The 16,726-nt window shown below is 41.9% G+C and overlaps 1 protein-coding gene across 17 annotated transcripts in view; it reads right to left on the bottom strand.

Moving 5' to 3' along the window:
* Positions 1-16,726, bottom strand: part of EHMT1 (euchromatic histone lysine methyltransferase 1) — a 259,917-nt gene that overhangs the window by 100,813 nt on the left and 142,378 nt on the right. For all 17 annotated transcript variants that reach the window (XM_073599701.1, XM_073599700.1, XM_073599703.1 and 14 more), the window contains exons 10-13: positions 14,940-15,085; positions 13,090-13,233; positions 12,182-12,411; positions 5,455-5,619 (exon numbers count right to left, since the gene is read on the bottom strand). In XM_073599701.1, the coding sequence (XP_073455802.1) occupies positions 5,455-5,619; positions 12,182-12,411; positions 13,090-13,233; positions 14,940-15,085 (685 nt within the window). The remainder of the gene's footprint in view (positions 1-5,454; positions 5,620-12,181; positions 12,412-13,089; positions 13,234-14,939; positions 15,086-16,726) is intronic.

Below are 16,726 nucleotides of genomic sequence, written 5' to 3'. Positions count from 1 at the left end.
ACAAACTGAACACAGTGTGCATTTAATGTTCAGTCAGCAGTCACCTGCTGTGTGCTTCTGCTTGAACAGTAATACCTGCATACCAGAGGTCCAGCCATGCAAAGCCTGGAGGAATCAGGATAAGGCACCAGCCAAGTCAAATTGTGTTGTGTGGTTAGCTCTACTGTCTTGCAGCACCAGTTCTTAAATTCCATTATCTGACATCTGACTGTATTTCTACTCATGTGTCTCCATGCATGAGATTGGTAATATAATTTACTTTTGGTGACAGGGACTGATGTGAGCACTTCTATACTCTTAACATCGCACTCTCAGTGCTATAAATATGAATATATTTAATGATGTAAAAGTGGTGGTAGGGGCTGTAAATCTGTAAATTCCTTTTTTTGGAGCACATCATGGGGCACAGAGCCCCTTGGTTAAAGCTCTAATAAACCCAAAACCATGTAATACGTTGCAGCTTATAAAGTTAGTTTTTAATTTGGGCTTATTTTCCCTCTGTTTTCTTTCACTTGAATTTTGTTTGAAATACGAAAAAGTGGACAGTTACATAGCCAAAATTATTATGCCGGAATGTGAACAAGATTGAGAGAAGTTTCCCTCCGCAGATATTGATCTTTAAACAATGATGAAGGCATAAAAAACAAACGATCCATACAATGTTGAATCATTACGGGAGTCGTTATCAGAGCCCTTCTTGGAAATGCGACTCACTTTGTTTCTGAAGAAGGCCCTTTAACTGGGGGCCCTAGAGCTAGTGAAAACAGTACAGTCATCCGTGGGACCAAAAAAAGGTACCGCTCTTACGCATGGGCATAAAGACCATACTGGGGTGGCGAGGATCAGAGGAGAAAGATGGAAAGGTAAGAGAAAAGAATGAGAAGAAGAGAGGGAATAATAAAAAAAATGTAAAAAGGGGGGTGGGGGGTGGGAGGGGGAAGCTTTTTTTGGAAGAGAAGAGGAGGCCGACACTGCTTCGGAGGCTCACTATGGGTATGTCAACAACTCATGTAGATTACAGTTGCAGGAAGCGTGTAGGCAGTTGCGTTGATAGGAAGTAATCTAGCAACAGCTGCCAGATACATAGGAATTTATCGTATGTTAGTTAGTATCGCTGTCAATTTATCATTCACCAGGGTACTGTGCACCCGATTTTTCACTTTGTCAAAGTTGAGAATTAGCGTCTTTCAATCATCTGTTTTGTGGCCGAAAAAAATATAGGACACAAGAATAAACTCTCGCTTGGTGGCACCTTCTATCGGTTTGTGTAGAAGTGTTACATTACGGGAGGAACAGAATAATGCCTCCCAGATTTTTCCCAAGTCTCAGGAGTTTGTGTGGCACCAAAGACCCTTTCCCAGTTGGAGCAGCAAGATGGGACACGCGAGTTAAGCCCTGTACACACGGTCGGATTTTCCGAAGGAAAACGTGTGATAGGACCTTGTTGTCGGAAATTCCGACCGTGTGTAGGCTCCATCACACATTTTCCATCGGATTTTCCGACACACAAAGTTTGAAAGCAGGCTATAAAATTTTCCGACAACAAAATCCGTTGTCGGAATTTCCGATCGTGTGTACACAAATCCGACGCACAAAGTGCCACGCATGCTCAGCATAAATAAAGAGATGAAAGCTATTGGCTACTGCCCCGTTTATAGTCCCGACGTACGTGTTTTACGTCACTGCGTTCAGAATGATCAGATTTTCCGACAACTGTGTGTGACCGCGTGTATGCAAGACAAATTTGAACCAACATCCGTCGGAAAAAATCCTAGGATTTGGTTGTCGGAATGTCTGATCAATGTCCGACCGTGTGTACGGGGCATAAGAGTGGTTTAGAGATAAGGCCTTGGGTTTTGGGGACAACCAACATCTAGTTTCAAAAGCCGTTATGGTTTTTGACCAAGCGTGTTTTTTGTCAAGGATTCCAACAGATGAAGGATTTGGAGATCGTGGTTTTTCTCAGAGTCTGGAATATCATATGTATCCTTGAGGTATTAAAAGGTGACAGAGCCCCGAGTGGACAATGAAGACCGAACCATTGTTAAGCCTTGGTTACGCCACCAGTGGTAGCTGCGAGGACTCTCCAAACCCGGAGGGAATAAAGGACAGTTAATTTTCACTTGGTGATCTGGCCAGTAACATTTTCTGTAATAGAATGACTACATTCTGGATGAAGGAGAAACAGACCCCATTGGACAGCAGCATTGTCAGTCTGGGTAGAGGGGAGTGTTAGATGTTCTAGCAGATTTAGATACACTAAACACTCCAACTAACACTTTTTAAAAAAAGTAACAGTTTTTTTTTCCTTTCTGGGATAAAGGTTTTACATTAATGAATAAAATGTGACCATTGTAAACACCCCTGTCAGTGTTAAATGGTTTGTGTCAACCCTCTAACTCCAACATCTGCAGGACAGCGTGTTCTGTTGAAAATGAGCAGATCTACTTGCTGAAACACCAAGTAAAAATAAAGGAAAAAAGCCAAAAAAAAAAAAAAAAGCTAATGTACTGTTCCCCGAAAATAAGCCATACCCAAAAATAACACTAGGTCTTACGGGGAACAGACTATAAGCCCTAGTTAAAACCCTGGAGATCTTCCCCACTCCTCCTGGCTGATGTCAGCGGCCCCTCCCTCTGCATCTCTCAGAGCGGGGCTGACGTCAGTGGGGATCTCTGCAGTATTCGAAGCGGGGAAGTAGAGCTCCGGCGGGTCACGTGAGTGCCCAGCGGCGCAGTATATTCCACAATAAAGTTACAAAAGGAGACACACTGCACATTATATAAACAGATTACATAATTTTACAAGGACTTTAACCAAAGTTTATTTTTGGGATTACAGAATGTTGTAATGCTGACTCCTGAGCTGACAGAGGGAGAGAAGACAGAGGAACTTTTTAAAAAAACATTTTATTGTTTTAATCTAGTTTTTTTTAGAATATAGAGAGGGGTAAATGACACAGCACAAGCATTGTGCTGTCTATCATGCTTTAAAGGATAAGGATTTTTTTTTTCTCCAGAAGACGACACGACTGTATTTGAATAAATATAAATTATTTAATATTAGATATCCCCTGAAAATAAGCCCTAGTGTGATTTTTGTAGCCAAAATTATTATAAGACCCGGTCTTATTTTCGGGGAAACACAGTATACATCACATCTAAGAACTGATAAACTGCAATATCATAAATGTTTGTTTTTGAGTTTAATACAGCATTAATCCTTACAAAAACAGGGCTATGCGCCACCTACAGGTGACTGGAAGATAACAAAAAACAACAGGAAGTCCCCCCTAGGCATAACCTCTTCCCAGTAAGAAGGGCTTCAGTTTTGTAGCAAGTCATAAACCCCAATACAGAGGAGTGGGATCTCTGTGTCCCGTGATGTAATCCAAGAAATGCATATTACAAGTAAGCCAAAAATCCCATTTTCTTTACTGAACATTACGGGACAGAGCTCATCATTAATCCTTACAAAACCGAGATATTCCAAAGCACTTAAAACTTGAGGAAAAGGCAACACATTCACAGGCCCCCAAAAGAAACTTCATGAGACAGTCTGTAAAACAATCCAAACAAAAGGTAGCATCCTCAGCGGCTCTAACATCCACATGGTAAAACTTTGTAAAAGTATAAACCAAAGACCAGATGCAAACTTGAGCTATTGAAGCTTAATGAAAGATCACCCAGGAGGCCCCTACACTCCTGATGAAAGGGGCTACCAGCAAAAAAGGTTGAACCTTTCCTTACAAATAGTAAGCTTAAGTCATAAGCTGATGAATCCAATAGGAGATAGTAGAGTTGGAAGCAGTGCGAGTCTTCTTTAGCCCCTTAGGAAGCTTAAAGAAAATTTGACTGCCAAATTGAGGCAAACTTCAGGTAAATATACTGATGGCAGGGACCACATCCAAAATGTGGATAACCTTGTCCCCTGGTGTCTGATGCTTAGGATAAAAAGAAGGCAATACAATATCCTGGTTGAGATAAAAAAAAAAAAAAGGCTGAAACCACCCTAGGCAAAAGAGAGCTGAGGTCAAAGAGCCACATTGTCATGGAGTACCTGAAATGGCTCCTCCGCCAGTTCTGAATCCTATGAGCTGAAACAATGGTAACTAGAAACACAACCTTCTGCGACAAACGAACTAAGAGAAGGTGTCAAATGGTCTCAGTTTTGTAAAACAGAAGGCACCAGTTTGAGATCCTATGGGGTCAAAGGCAGTCTGACCGAAGGAGCAATACACGCAACAATCTGTACTAAGATGCACACTATGGAATGAGGAGTAATCAACCTATAAATAAAACACTGCCGAAATCTGACCCTTGATCGCACTCAAGATCACTCACTTATCAACCTTGTTTGGAGAAAAACCAGGATACAGCACACAAGATACTTGGGGTGGAAGAAAATCCCTAGCCTCATACCTCTTCTACCTTGAAGATGTCTTCAACAGAATCAAAGACTCCCATGTCTGCCAAGACTCTGACTTAAACAGCCATACCGTTAAAAACCAGCGACTGCAAAGGACCGAAGATGAGACCTTGCAACATGTGGAGACAATGTGGAAGGACTTGAGGACTGTCCACTGACATGGTCATAAAGTCAGAATACCACATCCCCCGGGGCCAAGTTGGGACAGTCAGAATCACCAGTATTCTGAAGCAGACAGAAGGCATAAATCAGGCAGAACTGGACCTATGGTGTCAATAGAGCATCCACTGCAAACACCTGAGGATCCCTGGTCCCAGGAAAAAGCCTGTCCACTTTCGCATTGAACCTGGACGCTAGAAGGTGCAGGTCTCCTGATCCCCGTTGGAACCATTGAGAATCTGGTAGAATCGTACAGAGAGCTACACAGCAGTGACCATCACCTTCAGAGACTGACAAGAAAACTAAAGCTCTTTCACAGGTAATGGGTTACGCCTAAGAGGGGAAGTCCAGTTTTTTTTATTTTACGCAAGTGGCCCATAACCCTGTTCGTAAAGATTAATGAAGAGGCAGATTCATGCGTAATCACAAATGTGGCTTGCGCACAGAATAGTGGCTTGCGCACAGAATAGTGTCTGTGCCTGTCTGAATGAAACCTAGGGGGACTAGTTCACACCACAATTTCTGTGTTCCAGGGCGTTTCTGCACGTGTGTTTTTGATGCATTCCACTGCATTTTCCTTCCATCTCAATTAAGGACAAGTGTATTCCTGTGCTTTTTTTTATGGGTTTTGCTGTGTTCCAGTTGCTTGTCATACAGAAATAATGCAACATGTTCTAATTTTGTTGACTGCACTGGAATGCACTGCACTGGACTGCATCTGGTGTGAACCAGCCTTAAGGACAGTAGCTACTAAAGTGCTGTGAGTGACCTCATTGGGTAAGAGATATTGACAAAAATTGAAAGTACTTTAATTTATGAACAAGGATTAAAGCATCATCACAATTTACTCACAACCCGCCAACTCACTTTTCTGAGTCCAAAGCAAGTAGAGCACTTTCCAGAGTCTCCTTCACGTGTCCCTGAGACAGGATTGGCGATTTCCCTGCATTAGGTGGTTCAGCGGTCTCACAGGTCTGAGGAGGTGTGGTCTCTGTCTTAGACTCTTCCACAGCTTTCTGTGCTGAAACATCACTAGTGAAACATAAGACAACACCACATTAGGGCAAAGTGCAGACTTGTGCGGGGCTTCTTACAGATGGAACACTTACAGCAAGCTATTCATACACAGATTTTGCTTTATTCAGAGTGCTGGCTGGACAAAAACAATAACACAAATTTCCCCATCCACAATAAATAATGCAGGTGCACAAATCTCCCACTGCCACTAATTGGATGCAGGCACAATTTACTGACACTTTTCTGCCTGACTCCTTCAATTTTTCCATTGAAGGATGACAGGCAGGAGTGTGTCAACAGGGCCACCCAGAGTGAAGCTCACCTGGTTCGTCAGGAACTAGCTGAAATTCAGCAAGCTTAGGACAGTGTATATTTGTTTTAGTTTTTTGCTTTTTTTTTTCATTAGAATATATCGCTTATCCTTTTTATCAAAACCATGCAGCTCTTTACAGGCAAGCCATAGTGTATCTTCAGTGAATATACTGCTTACCTGAAAGCAATAAGCATAAGACTTTTATGCAAGCCAAACATTATACAATTTGCTTTCCTTCAACCACGGATCAAAAAAAAAAAAAAAAAATAGTGAGCGCATGAAAAAAGCCCAACAGGGAAGTTGTACTGAAGCAGATCCTTAGATCCAACCAGCCTGCCCATAGATGGATCGAAATTCTGCAGGTTCTGGTAAACCAGCCAAATTTCAATCCGCCTATGTCCGCCCTTACTTTTTTAATGTTTGTTTTATTTTTTGAGCAGTATTTAATTTACAGTTTGAGAAATCTCTTTCTAGTGGTTATTGGGGGTTGACCGATTATCGGTGCAATCGAGTCTTTTTTTTTTAAACATCGGTCAAACACTTACCGATGTTACCTACATTGCTTCAAGGGGTTGTACTGGGGTGATGTGTGCAGCTGCAGACATCATTCCAGTACCGTTCTTTAGAGCGGACGGTTGGTTTAACTGTTCCGCCGCTGCACCCGGGTCTCCCGTCCCACCGAGAAGTCCGAGCGACCAGCCGTCACGTCCGCCAGCTGCCCAAAGACCCGAACAAAGCAGATCGACTTTGTTCGGGTCCCGGATCTAGTAACCCGGAAGCGATGTCATGACATCACTTCTGGATTACTGCCATCCTTAACCACTTCCGGACCAGCCGCCGCAGTTATACTGCGGCAGGTTGGCTCCCCTGCGAGAGCCATTGTAGCTGTACGTCAGCTCTTTAAGATGCTTTAGCAGGCACCCGCAGCATGTCCCCAGAGCTGATGCACTGCCGAGCGCCCGCGATCGCTGGTGACAGGGCGGGAACCAGGATCTGTGTGTGTAAACACACAAATCTCGGTTTTCTCAGGGGAGTAGAGACAAGTCGTGTGCTGTTACTAAGTAGAAACACCGATCGGTCCCCTCCCCTAGTCAGTCCCATCCCCCCCACAGTTAGAACACACTGAGGGAACACAGTTAACCCCTTAATTACCCCCTAGTATTAACCCCTTTCCCATATATACAGTAATCAATGGCTATTTTTAGCTCTGATCGCTGTATACATGTCACTGGTCCCAAAAGAGTGTCGAACGTGTCCGATCTGTCTGCCACAATGTCGCAGTCACGATAAAAAAAAATCGCTGATCACCGCCATTACTAGTAAAAAAAAAAAAAATTAATAAAAATGCCATAAATCTATCCCCTATTTTGTAGACGCTATAACTTTTGTGCAAACCAATCGTTATACGCTTATTGCGTTTTTTTTTTTTTTATACCAAAAATATGTAGAATACATATCGGCCTAAACTGAGGAAAAACTTTTTTTTTGTTTTTTTTAAATCTGGGGATATTTATTATATCAAAAAGTACAAAATACTGTTTTTTTCAAAAATTGTTGCAATTATTTTGTTCATAGCACAAAAAATAAAAACCGCAGAGATCAAATACCACCAAAAGAAAGTTCAATTTGTGGGGAAAAAAATGACATCAATTTTGTTTGGGTACAACGTCGCACGACCGCACAATTGTCAGTTAAAGCGACGCAGTGCCGTATCGCAAAAAATGGCCTGGTCAGGAAGGGGGTAAATTCTTCTGGGGCTGAAGCTGGGCAAGCTTTCAAAAAATAAAAAAGTATTCAGAAACGCCGATCTTGACGTTTTGAATACTCTGAAGTGCAGAGGAGGGGTTTGGGGTCTTATAGACCCCAGATCCCTCCATTAAGAGTACCTGTGCTGTCTATTACCGTCACAAGGGATCTTTACATTCCTTGTGACAGCAATAACAGTGATAAAAAAAAATAATAAAATTAAAAAAAGGACAGTGTAAAAATAAAAAGCTTAAAAGGAGTTTAAACACTTGCCGTTTTTCACCTTAATGCATTCTATAAGACAGGTTCCACTCAGAACATGCCTCACCATGGTTGACCAAAGAAGTTGAGTGCACATGCTCAGCGTCATATCCAGAGGTTGTCTTTGGGAAATAGACCTATGAGTGCTGCCAGCATTGCTGCAGGGGTTGAAGGGGTCAGCCTGTCAGTGCCACACACTGTATCAAATTGGTCTGCATGGCTTTCATCCCAGAAGGAAGCCTCTTCTAAAGATGATGCACAAGAAAGCCTGCAAACAGTTTACTGAAGACAAGCAGACTAAGAACATGGGTTACTGTGGTCTGATGAGACCAAGATACACTTATTTGGTTCAGATGGTGTCAAGCGTGTGTGGTGGCAACCAGGTGAGGAGTACAAAGACAAGTATGTCTTGCCTACAGTCAAGCATGGTGGTGGGAGTGTCATAGTCTAGGGGTGCATGAGTGGTGCAGACACTGGGGAGTGATGGTTCGTTGAGGGAACCATGAATGCCAACATGTACTGTGACATACTGAAGCACAGCATGATCCCCTCCCTTCGGAGACTAGGCCGCAGGGCAGTATTCGAACATGATAATGACCCCAAACACACCTCCAAGACGACCACTGCCTTGCTAAAGAAGCTGAGGGTAAAAGGTGATGGACTGGCCAAGCATGTCTCCAGATCTAAACCCTATTGGGCATCTGTGGGGCATCCTCAAATGGAAGGTGGAGGAGCGCAAGGTCTCTAACATCCACAAGCTTTATGATGTCGTCATGGAGGAGTGGAAGAGAACTCCAGTGGTAACCTATGAACCTCTGGTGAACTCCATGCCCAAGAGGGTTAAGGCAGTGCTGGAAAATAATGGTGGCCACACAAAATATTGACGCTTTGGGCCCAGTTTGGACATTTTCACTTAGGGGTGTACTCACTTTTGTTGCCAGCGGTTAGACATTAATAGCTGTGTATGGAGTTATTTTGAGGGGACTATAAATGTACACTGTTCAACAAGCATTACACTCACTACTTTACATTGTAGCAAAGTGTCATTTCTTCAGTGTTGTCACATGAAAAGATATAATAAAATATTTACAAAAATGTGAGGGGTGTACTCACTTTTGTGAGATACTGTATGTATCGTGTTTGGTGGTCTTGTCCGAAGGCCCGAAGATTTTGGATCAGAGCATTCAACTTAATTTATTCAGTGGTGGGACAGAGCATACTCAAAAATCCCAAAACTGCTTTGTTTGCTGACCCCTCAGATGAGATCCTCAGACACCTCTTTTTTTATATTAACAGCAGCTAAAAACACGATAGCACGAGCATTGAAATCCCCCCTGATCAATATCACGCTGGTTAAAAACAAAATTTCCTGGATTATGATCAATAAAAAGCTAACAAGTATTCTTAGAGACAAGCAAACCAAATTTGAAAAGATATGAAACCCCTGGATTAAATACCTCCAGGCCCCTTAGGGGTTGGGGCGCCCTGGGGTCAGGGACCCGTTCTGTTAATTTATCCAAACCGGAAAGTAGAGCTGCGCAAATATAAAAGTCCTCAAAAAAATCATATATCAGATGTGACAAGTGAAGTGAATGACAGGGACCACCAGTGGACACTCCGGACGACAGAAAACAACTTTATAGTGAGACTTTGATCCCTCCACCGCACATGGATGGCTCCTCACCTTAGACACTCGACCTGAAACAGGTCATACAGCATAGATAATATACACTGGGTGGATTGAACTAGATGATGATGGCTTCGCCTTCACAATTCAACACTCATCAAGTAAAAACGAATGATGCATATGTAACACAAAAGGGCAAAACATAGTGCTCTCCGTAGAAAATGTATTAAGTTTAAAAAGATAAAAATGTGCACTTACAAAGACCGGCACTCAGAACCGAGTGTCGGCTGGAAAGCTTGCGATCGTATCAGCCAATGGCCGCGGGTGACGTCATGCGCTCCAAGCCCCCCGTACGCGTTACGTCCTGTGGGCGGGACTTCCTCAGCGTGGGAAGTCCCGCCCACAGGACAAAGTTGTTGTCACCTCGGAGGTGGCCATTTTATTGGCTAGTATTGGAGTGGAGGAACAATCTCCGCTCAGAATATCCTGCACTGGACTATTCAGTCGCTGTTGTGTCCACCCACCAATTCCTCACAAACTAAAATTACTGCTGGTTTAAAGAAACGGAAGTTAAGTGGTTGGAGTTTCTGATGGGTTGGAGAAATTGACAGAACACCGGATCGAGAGAACTGCTGTTTACTCTTTTTCTTCCCCCTCCCCCTCCTATTTTTCTCTATTCTCTGTCTTTTCCTCTTATCTCTTTCTCCCCTTTATTAATCACCAATGTTTTTTCTCCCTCATTCCTACTCATTTAAGGGAAGAAGAAAAACCACAATTCCTACCATCCTTTGATTGTTACTGTGTTACTTTTGGATTAATTGTTACTGTGACATTCTTTCACAGATACGTTTCCATTCTATGCCAGTAATAGGGCGACTACACTCACTGGGTTTATGCTCTTAGCAAACGGTAGCTTCATTTAGTGGATCCAGCCTTTTAGGCTCGTCTATTTGGGTCCTGTCTAGAACGTTCGGGCTCTTGATTCTGTCATAGGGAGTACCCTTCCTTGATATTTGTCTAACCACATTGATATGTCTGTACTTTGAATAAAAATCTATTGGAAAAGAAGGGGAGGATCAGAGGAGACAGGATCAAACAGCCTTTTTACACAATGAAGAGGATTAACCCCTTAGGTTCCACAGTGAGTATAACAAGCATGCTTTACTGGATATACAGACTGATTTTACTGTTGTGGGTTTAGTAACACTTAAAGATTTCCCAAACACTAAGTGTTTTACACTCATCTCATTGGCATTCTCTGTATCATGAGTAATTAACAGGGAGAGTGGAAGCCCCCTGTAGTGACCACAGCAGTTGTGCAGACCTGACCGTGCAAGTATGGAGATCTCACGTCCCTAATCTGAAATTTTGACTCCAACAAAAAAACAAAACATTTTGGAGTGGGGAGGCAAGTACTGCCACTAGGTTTTACTGCTATATATGCCCCTATAGGGAAGATTTTCCCTCACTTCCTGTTCTGGGACTGCTGGAACCTGGACAAATAGGAATCATCTAGCCATTGATAGACATCACCAGATCAGAAGAGAGATATCTCAAAAGTGGGACACCAGCTGTGTGTGACAAATGCTAGTAGTGCACTTTACCCCCACATTGTCATGTACCGAGCTGGGGGGTGGGATCAAGCAACAGTGTCTGCATTACTTCCCTGTGACCACATGGCCATTCCCAACCACAAGCATTGTCACAAGGGGCTTGTGATCCCAGTAACTAACAATATGGAGGGAAAGGGCTGGGTAGATCGACACAATCAGAGTGGTTGTCTTTTAATATGTTGGGTGGATCGTGTTTACTGTATTTAAGCATTTTATTTGAAGGCTTCTGACCCCTAGAGCATCCCTAATTTTGAGTCTTTACATGTTTAGTACATCATTATTTGACTAATTGTGGGTGCAATGTTTTGCAGGCACCTATGGAAAAAAAAAATTACTTTGACAGGCATTCCAAGAGCAAATCTCTTGAAACATCATTCTCGCAACAAATGGAACATAAAAGACCACAGGTCTAACCTAACATTGATCCAGTGTCCCCTGTGTTTTCTACATGCTATGGCCCACAATTTTATAGTGTAAAACTTATCTCCTCCAGGTATCTCCCCATTTTATATAGAGATCCTGGATACAGGACAATACTGAAAGGAGGGGTCAAGTTCGTAGCTGGAAAAGCACAGACAATTGGTAATATGGTCTCACCTAGTGAGTTTCTAAGAGGTCCACGCACACATGGTACACGCCACAGCCATGTTTAGGTTTGCGAGTTGGAGGTATCTGGGTGATCCCCATATTATTACCCCATGCTCCAATGGCTTCTCACATCAAACAGCTGGTGAATTGCCAACCAAAGTTTGTGGTGTATCTAATAACATGAGTTATATGCAACATCCAGTACGTGGATAGGACTACAAGATGTCTTACCTCTCCCAAAAGCATGCTTAACTACTACGCCCATGAGCAATATATATACACACACACACACATACATACATACATACATACATACATACATACATACATACATATATATATATATATATACACACAAGCATGCATCTATCCCAAAACAATGAATAACTGAAATAAAAAAGTTTCAAGGCTGCCTTAAACAAAGATCACCTCTCTGTCGTTGTGTCGGCTTGTCCTTCAGCCAGGGCCTCTATTTCTGGCTCGTAGGCTATAGTGGACACTGTTGAGGTGGTGTCTGCTTTCGCAATGGTAACCTCTATGGCCTTTGAGACGTCCTCGCCACAGTGTGGGCAGTAGCTGGCGTTGTTGACTTGAGTGGCACAAGCTTTGTGGAAGCGGTGGGAAATGCTGGTTTCTGGTTGGCACTCCATGAATGTGCCCTATGAAAAAACAAAACCGTTTAAAAAAGGTACCACGTGGACCTTGCCTTTCATATAAATCCACCTTTTTTTGTCAACAATGAGCTTAACACATTAAAAACACATGTTTAGGTACACAGATGTAAAAAGCTATTAGACGTCATTCTCTGCTTCAGAGTCTCAGAAGTTCAGCACCAGTAACACATAGAAGTCCCATGATGAATTCAAAATCTTTATAGAGAATTTTTTAATTCTTCCTACCTCCAAATTAACCTTTTCTTTGTCTATGCAGGGAAATTGAAAGGTTTGCTTTAACCACTTCATGTTCGGGGCAAAATTTTAATTTTTCACACAGGTTTAAATCAGTATTTTATGTTACAAAATTACTTAGAACCCTAATAAATTATATACTTTATAAAAGCTAAGGCCCTGAAGAATAAAATAGTGGCAGCTGCAATTTTTTTATGTCACACGATATTTAGATATAACAAAATGTATGCAATGCCATTTAACAGATCAAAAAGGCAATGGGTAAAAGAAGCTCATTCTTAGAGTTTGCATACAAAGATGTCTCAAATTGGGCTTACAGATGCTTACACCAACAAAAAACGCCATTAAAAAAAACACTTAATTTGTGCCCTCTCTGGCACTGGATTACTCTACTATCAGATCTTTCAGCTGACTGGGACAAGAACTTACGGCAGTACAGAAATAGCCACACCCAGGGCAACACTGGTGTTTGACCATCTTCCCCCGGTGGTCTTCACACAACACCAAGTGCCGAACCTTGTTTGATGGTCTCATCACTTCGTGCTTCACCACCTCTCTCACACAGCGGCTCAGCTGCAAAACAAAGAATGCATTTCCATTATAGGTGAGCACCAACTGATGATGGGTTCTTAAAAGAGTTCAGACTTTATCTGATTTCACCTGCTGCAAACATTTTTTACGTTGGGGGCACCCTATATACAGTAGTAAAGTCAGAGTTAGGAATGACCTAGGGTTATGATCTTTAAAAACAAGTCAGCAATAGTAATGTCCATATTTACTTAAAGGGTCAATAAAATAAAATTGAAAATTTTGCACACATTAGAGAGAACAGGTCACAACTGGTCTAATGTAATAATCTCAGCAAGGTCCTTTAACAGGTCACTCTTTACAAGTTTAAAAATTCAGTTTTCAGTTTGGGATAACTATGGAAGAATCCCCTGTTGTGTTGAGCTACAGACCAACTATAATCCAACAGAGGGTGGGTGACTATAATAATTCTATCAAAACCTTGAAAAATCTTGTGTATATAAGTGCATGAACTAATTAAATTGACCTCAACCTTAGGAAGACCAGGGCCTTGTGTACTTTTACAAGACCTTCCATACCCTATATCAGCAGATGGCTAAAACTTCTCAGTGTTTGGCTGGTTACAGGTTGTGTCTACATAATACACTCAACGAACTGAGGAACTGAGGATCTGTGGCTGTTTCATTCATTTCAGCTGTCATTTCCCACAGCTAAGACTTTGCCAATACGTGAGGCCTGGTGGTTAAGAACCATTAATCCAGTTCAACAATGTGAAGCAACATCATTGTTGGGGAATGCCAATTCTACCTGCTTCTCAATGAAGATCTTCTTGGATGATTAACATCAACGTGTGATTTGCTCATGCAGAACAAAGCAACAGGTTCACTTAAAGTTCAAGTTTACTTTTAGGGAGCTTGTACTATACCTAAATACCAAACCCTTCTGTGTGCAGCCTGCTTTAATACTAGCCATTCTTCCTGTTTCTGCTTGGTGCAACACAGCCTGCCTACCAAAAGCATTTACTCTACGGTGTGCACACACCACGGATGGCTGAATGCGGTTTAGACACAGGAATGGCACACTGCGGCAGGGGTGTGCACTTTGAAGACCAGCTGGCAGGGATAATTAGAAAGGTTGCGTGACGCTGAGTGGGACCACATAGTGGAGATCCCTGAAACAGGGAGGAAGGTAGGCATTTAACATAGCAGGCTGCATATAGGAGAGTGGGCAACTAAGTATGGTACTTCTTCACTAAAAATCAACTTGAACTTTGTTCTCGGTTTATGCACACTTCATTATTACTGCTGTCTTCACCTGCCTGATCAAAATAATAAATCCAATGAATTCAAGCAATGTGGCACTTGTTAGAGATTAAACACAGACTAAGGACAGTCTTCTTCCACACAGAATGGGTTGTCTGAGCAGTCAATTGCCAGGTCTGAGAGCTGTCATATGGGGTGAGGGAACAGACTTTAGCCCAGTCCAGTTTCCAACAAGACCAACGTGAAGCTTATAGTGGACTTGCTGAGCCAACATATGGAGCAGCTTATGAGAAGTGAGTATAGGGAAGACAAGGTAAAGGTTGAGCATTGAAGAGAAACCTCCGCTTTAGCCTACATGGGAAAAACACAGGTTTACATTATCATTGAAAGTCTTGGAAATGTTTGGCTTTCAGGTATAATTCTAACAAAAAAAAAAAACCTAACCAAATGATAAAAGAACTCTACCCTATTAAGTCCCAGATTTCTCACCTCCTGGTCAGAGCTCTCGATGGCCATGCATCGATCTCCGGCTTTTTCCATCAGTTCATCCTCTTTTGGGGTCTCCATCCGGCAGCTACAAAGTGGAATTCCTTGAAGCCCATCCACCTCCATGTTGTCAGACCCATTGGGAAGACCTTCAAAAGGAAAAACAAACAATCAAGATAACTTAGAATTAGTGTTAAGCAAATATAAATGTGGAGAGTTTCCTGCATACATGCTTACAGCTTTGCTATTGGTCCATTCATGAGAGCACTTCCAACAATCTCCTCTGGTTTAGCACCACTGTTTGTGGGGCCACTTTACACTAGTATTAGCTTAGGAACACTGGACTCAACAACTCTATACACATTAGGCATATGTAAAAGATTTCACAACTTTTTTTGTGGGGCCCTTACAACATTCTTCAGTCTCCAGCCTGTTGAACATAGATTTTAATTGTAGTGCTGGCTGTAGCTTTAAAAAAAGTTTTTAACAGACAGGCAACTGGAAAGGAAGATGGACTGGAACAAAGCCAGTAGCTATAGTGGGAAGTTTTTGCATGAGCGCTTTAGGCACTAAAGGAGCCAGTAAATAACCCCATATGACTCCACAGATAACAGAGCTATTAATTCTGGGTGTCTGAAACCTTTAACAGTTTTTCAGGGTACATCAAACTGTGAAGCCTTCATCAAAGTGTTGGAAAGATCAATTGTGACTGTCAAATTTGACTGTCTGTTTTCCCAACAGTTGAGAAAGAGAGTTTCCTCAGTTATCATACTGCAAAAGGAGTATGAAATTGACGCAGTTGGTTACTATGGTGACATCCAGATACTCTGAGGCAATTCTTCTCTAACTTATTAAGATAAATGCCGCAATCTGTAGTTTAAGTGAACTTTTATTGTGTTGACTATCCTTCTCATAGGTAAAAAGCAGATAGTTCTGAGATTTTTTTTATGAACATAACATATGACTGAGAGATCCCCAATGCTGCTTCATGGGCATAGATCCTATGGTTGCAGTTACAGTTTGGTGAATATAGGATTGTTCAGGGGTCAGATTGTGGGCTTACTTGACTGACAACTTTTTAGCCTGATCACATGCCAATTTTGTATCAATCATTTCATTTTCAATCTGAATTTTCACTTGTGTTCTGAAATATTTTCTTATTTTCCAGACATGCATACATTTGCTTTTACTCCCATTAAAATGTTACTTCTGGATCCAACAGCTTTTTTTGGTATAAGAAAGAAAAAAAGGACTTGGTTCCAGGGACCATACATGCATTAACCATCAAAAATGTTTCATCCTGTCCTATCATTGCCTTTTTGATCCAATTAAAAAAAAACAAACAATGAGAAGGTTGGGACAGCCATTTTGTAGTATGAACCAACACACATCTGTTAGTGAACAGTGAGGCACAAAAAACCGCATGTGCTGAGACCTGAAGTTCTGAAGCAACAAAGTTCTGCACTAAAGCATTAAATGCAAGCACACATTGAGCTTGTCACTGTGTACATTCCCAGCAAACATCCCTGGGAACACTCCAAGAGAGTAGACCAAGTGGATTCCATTAAGAGGACAGGACAGAATGCCATGTAATACACAACCATCAGTAACTCACAATGGAAGGAAATTATTTAGCGGCAATTAAAAGAGCATTTAACTGAAGACAATCTACAATATATTTTCATAATGTTGGATTAGGTCTACTTGGCATTTTTGCTCAAACGTAAGCTGCAAAATTCCATGTGTTGAAATGTATACTTTACAGCAGCATCATTTATTTGCCTTTACCA

This window comes from Aquarana catesbeiana, linkage group LG09 (assembly GCF_042186555.1).
Source record: "Aquarana catesbeiana isolate 2022-GZ linkage group LG09, ASM4218655v1, whole genome shotgun sequence".
NCBI lineage: Eukaryota > Metazoa > Chordata > Amphibia > Anura > Ranidae > Aquarana > Aquarana catesbeiana.
Note: the sequence above shows the minus strand (reverse complement) of the source record. Positions and strands in the feature narration are given on the sequence as shown.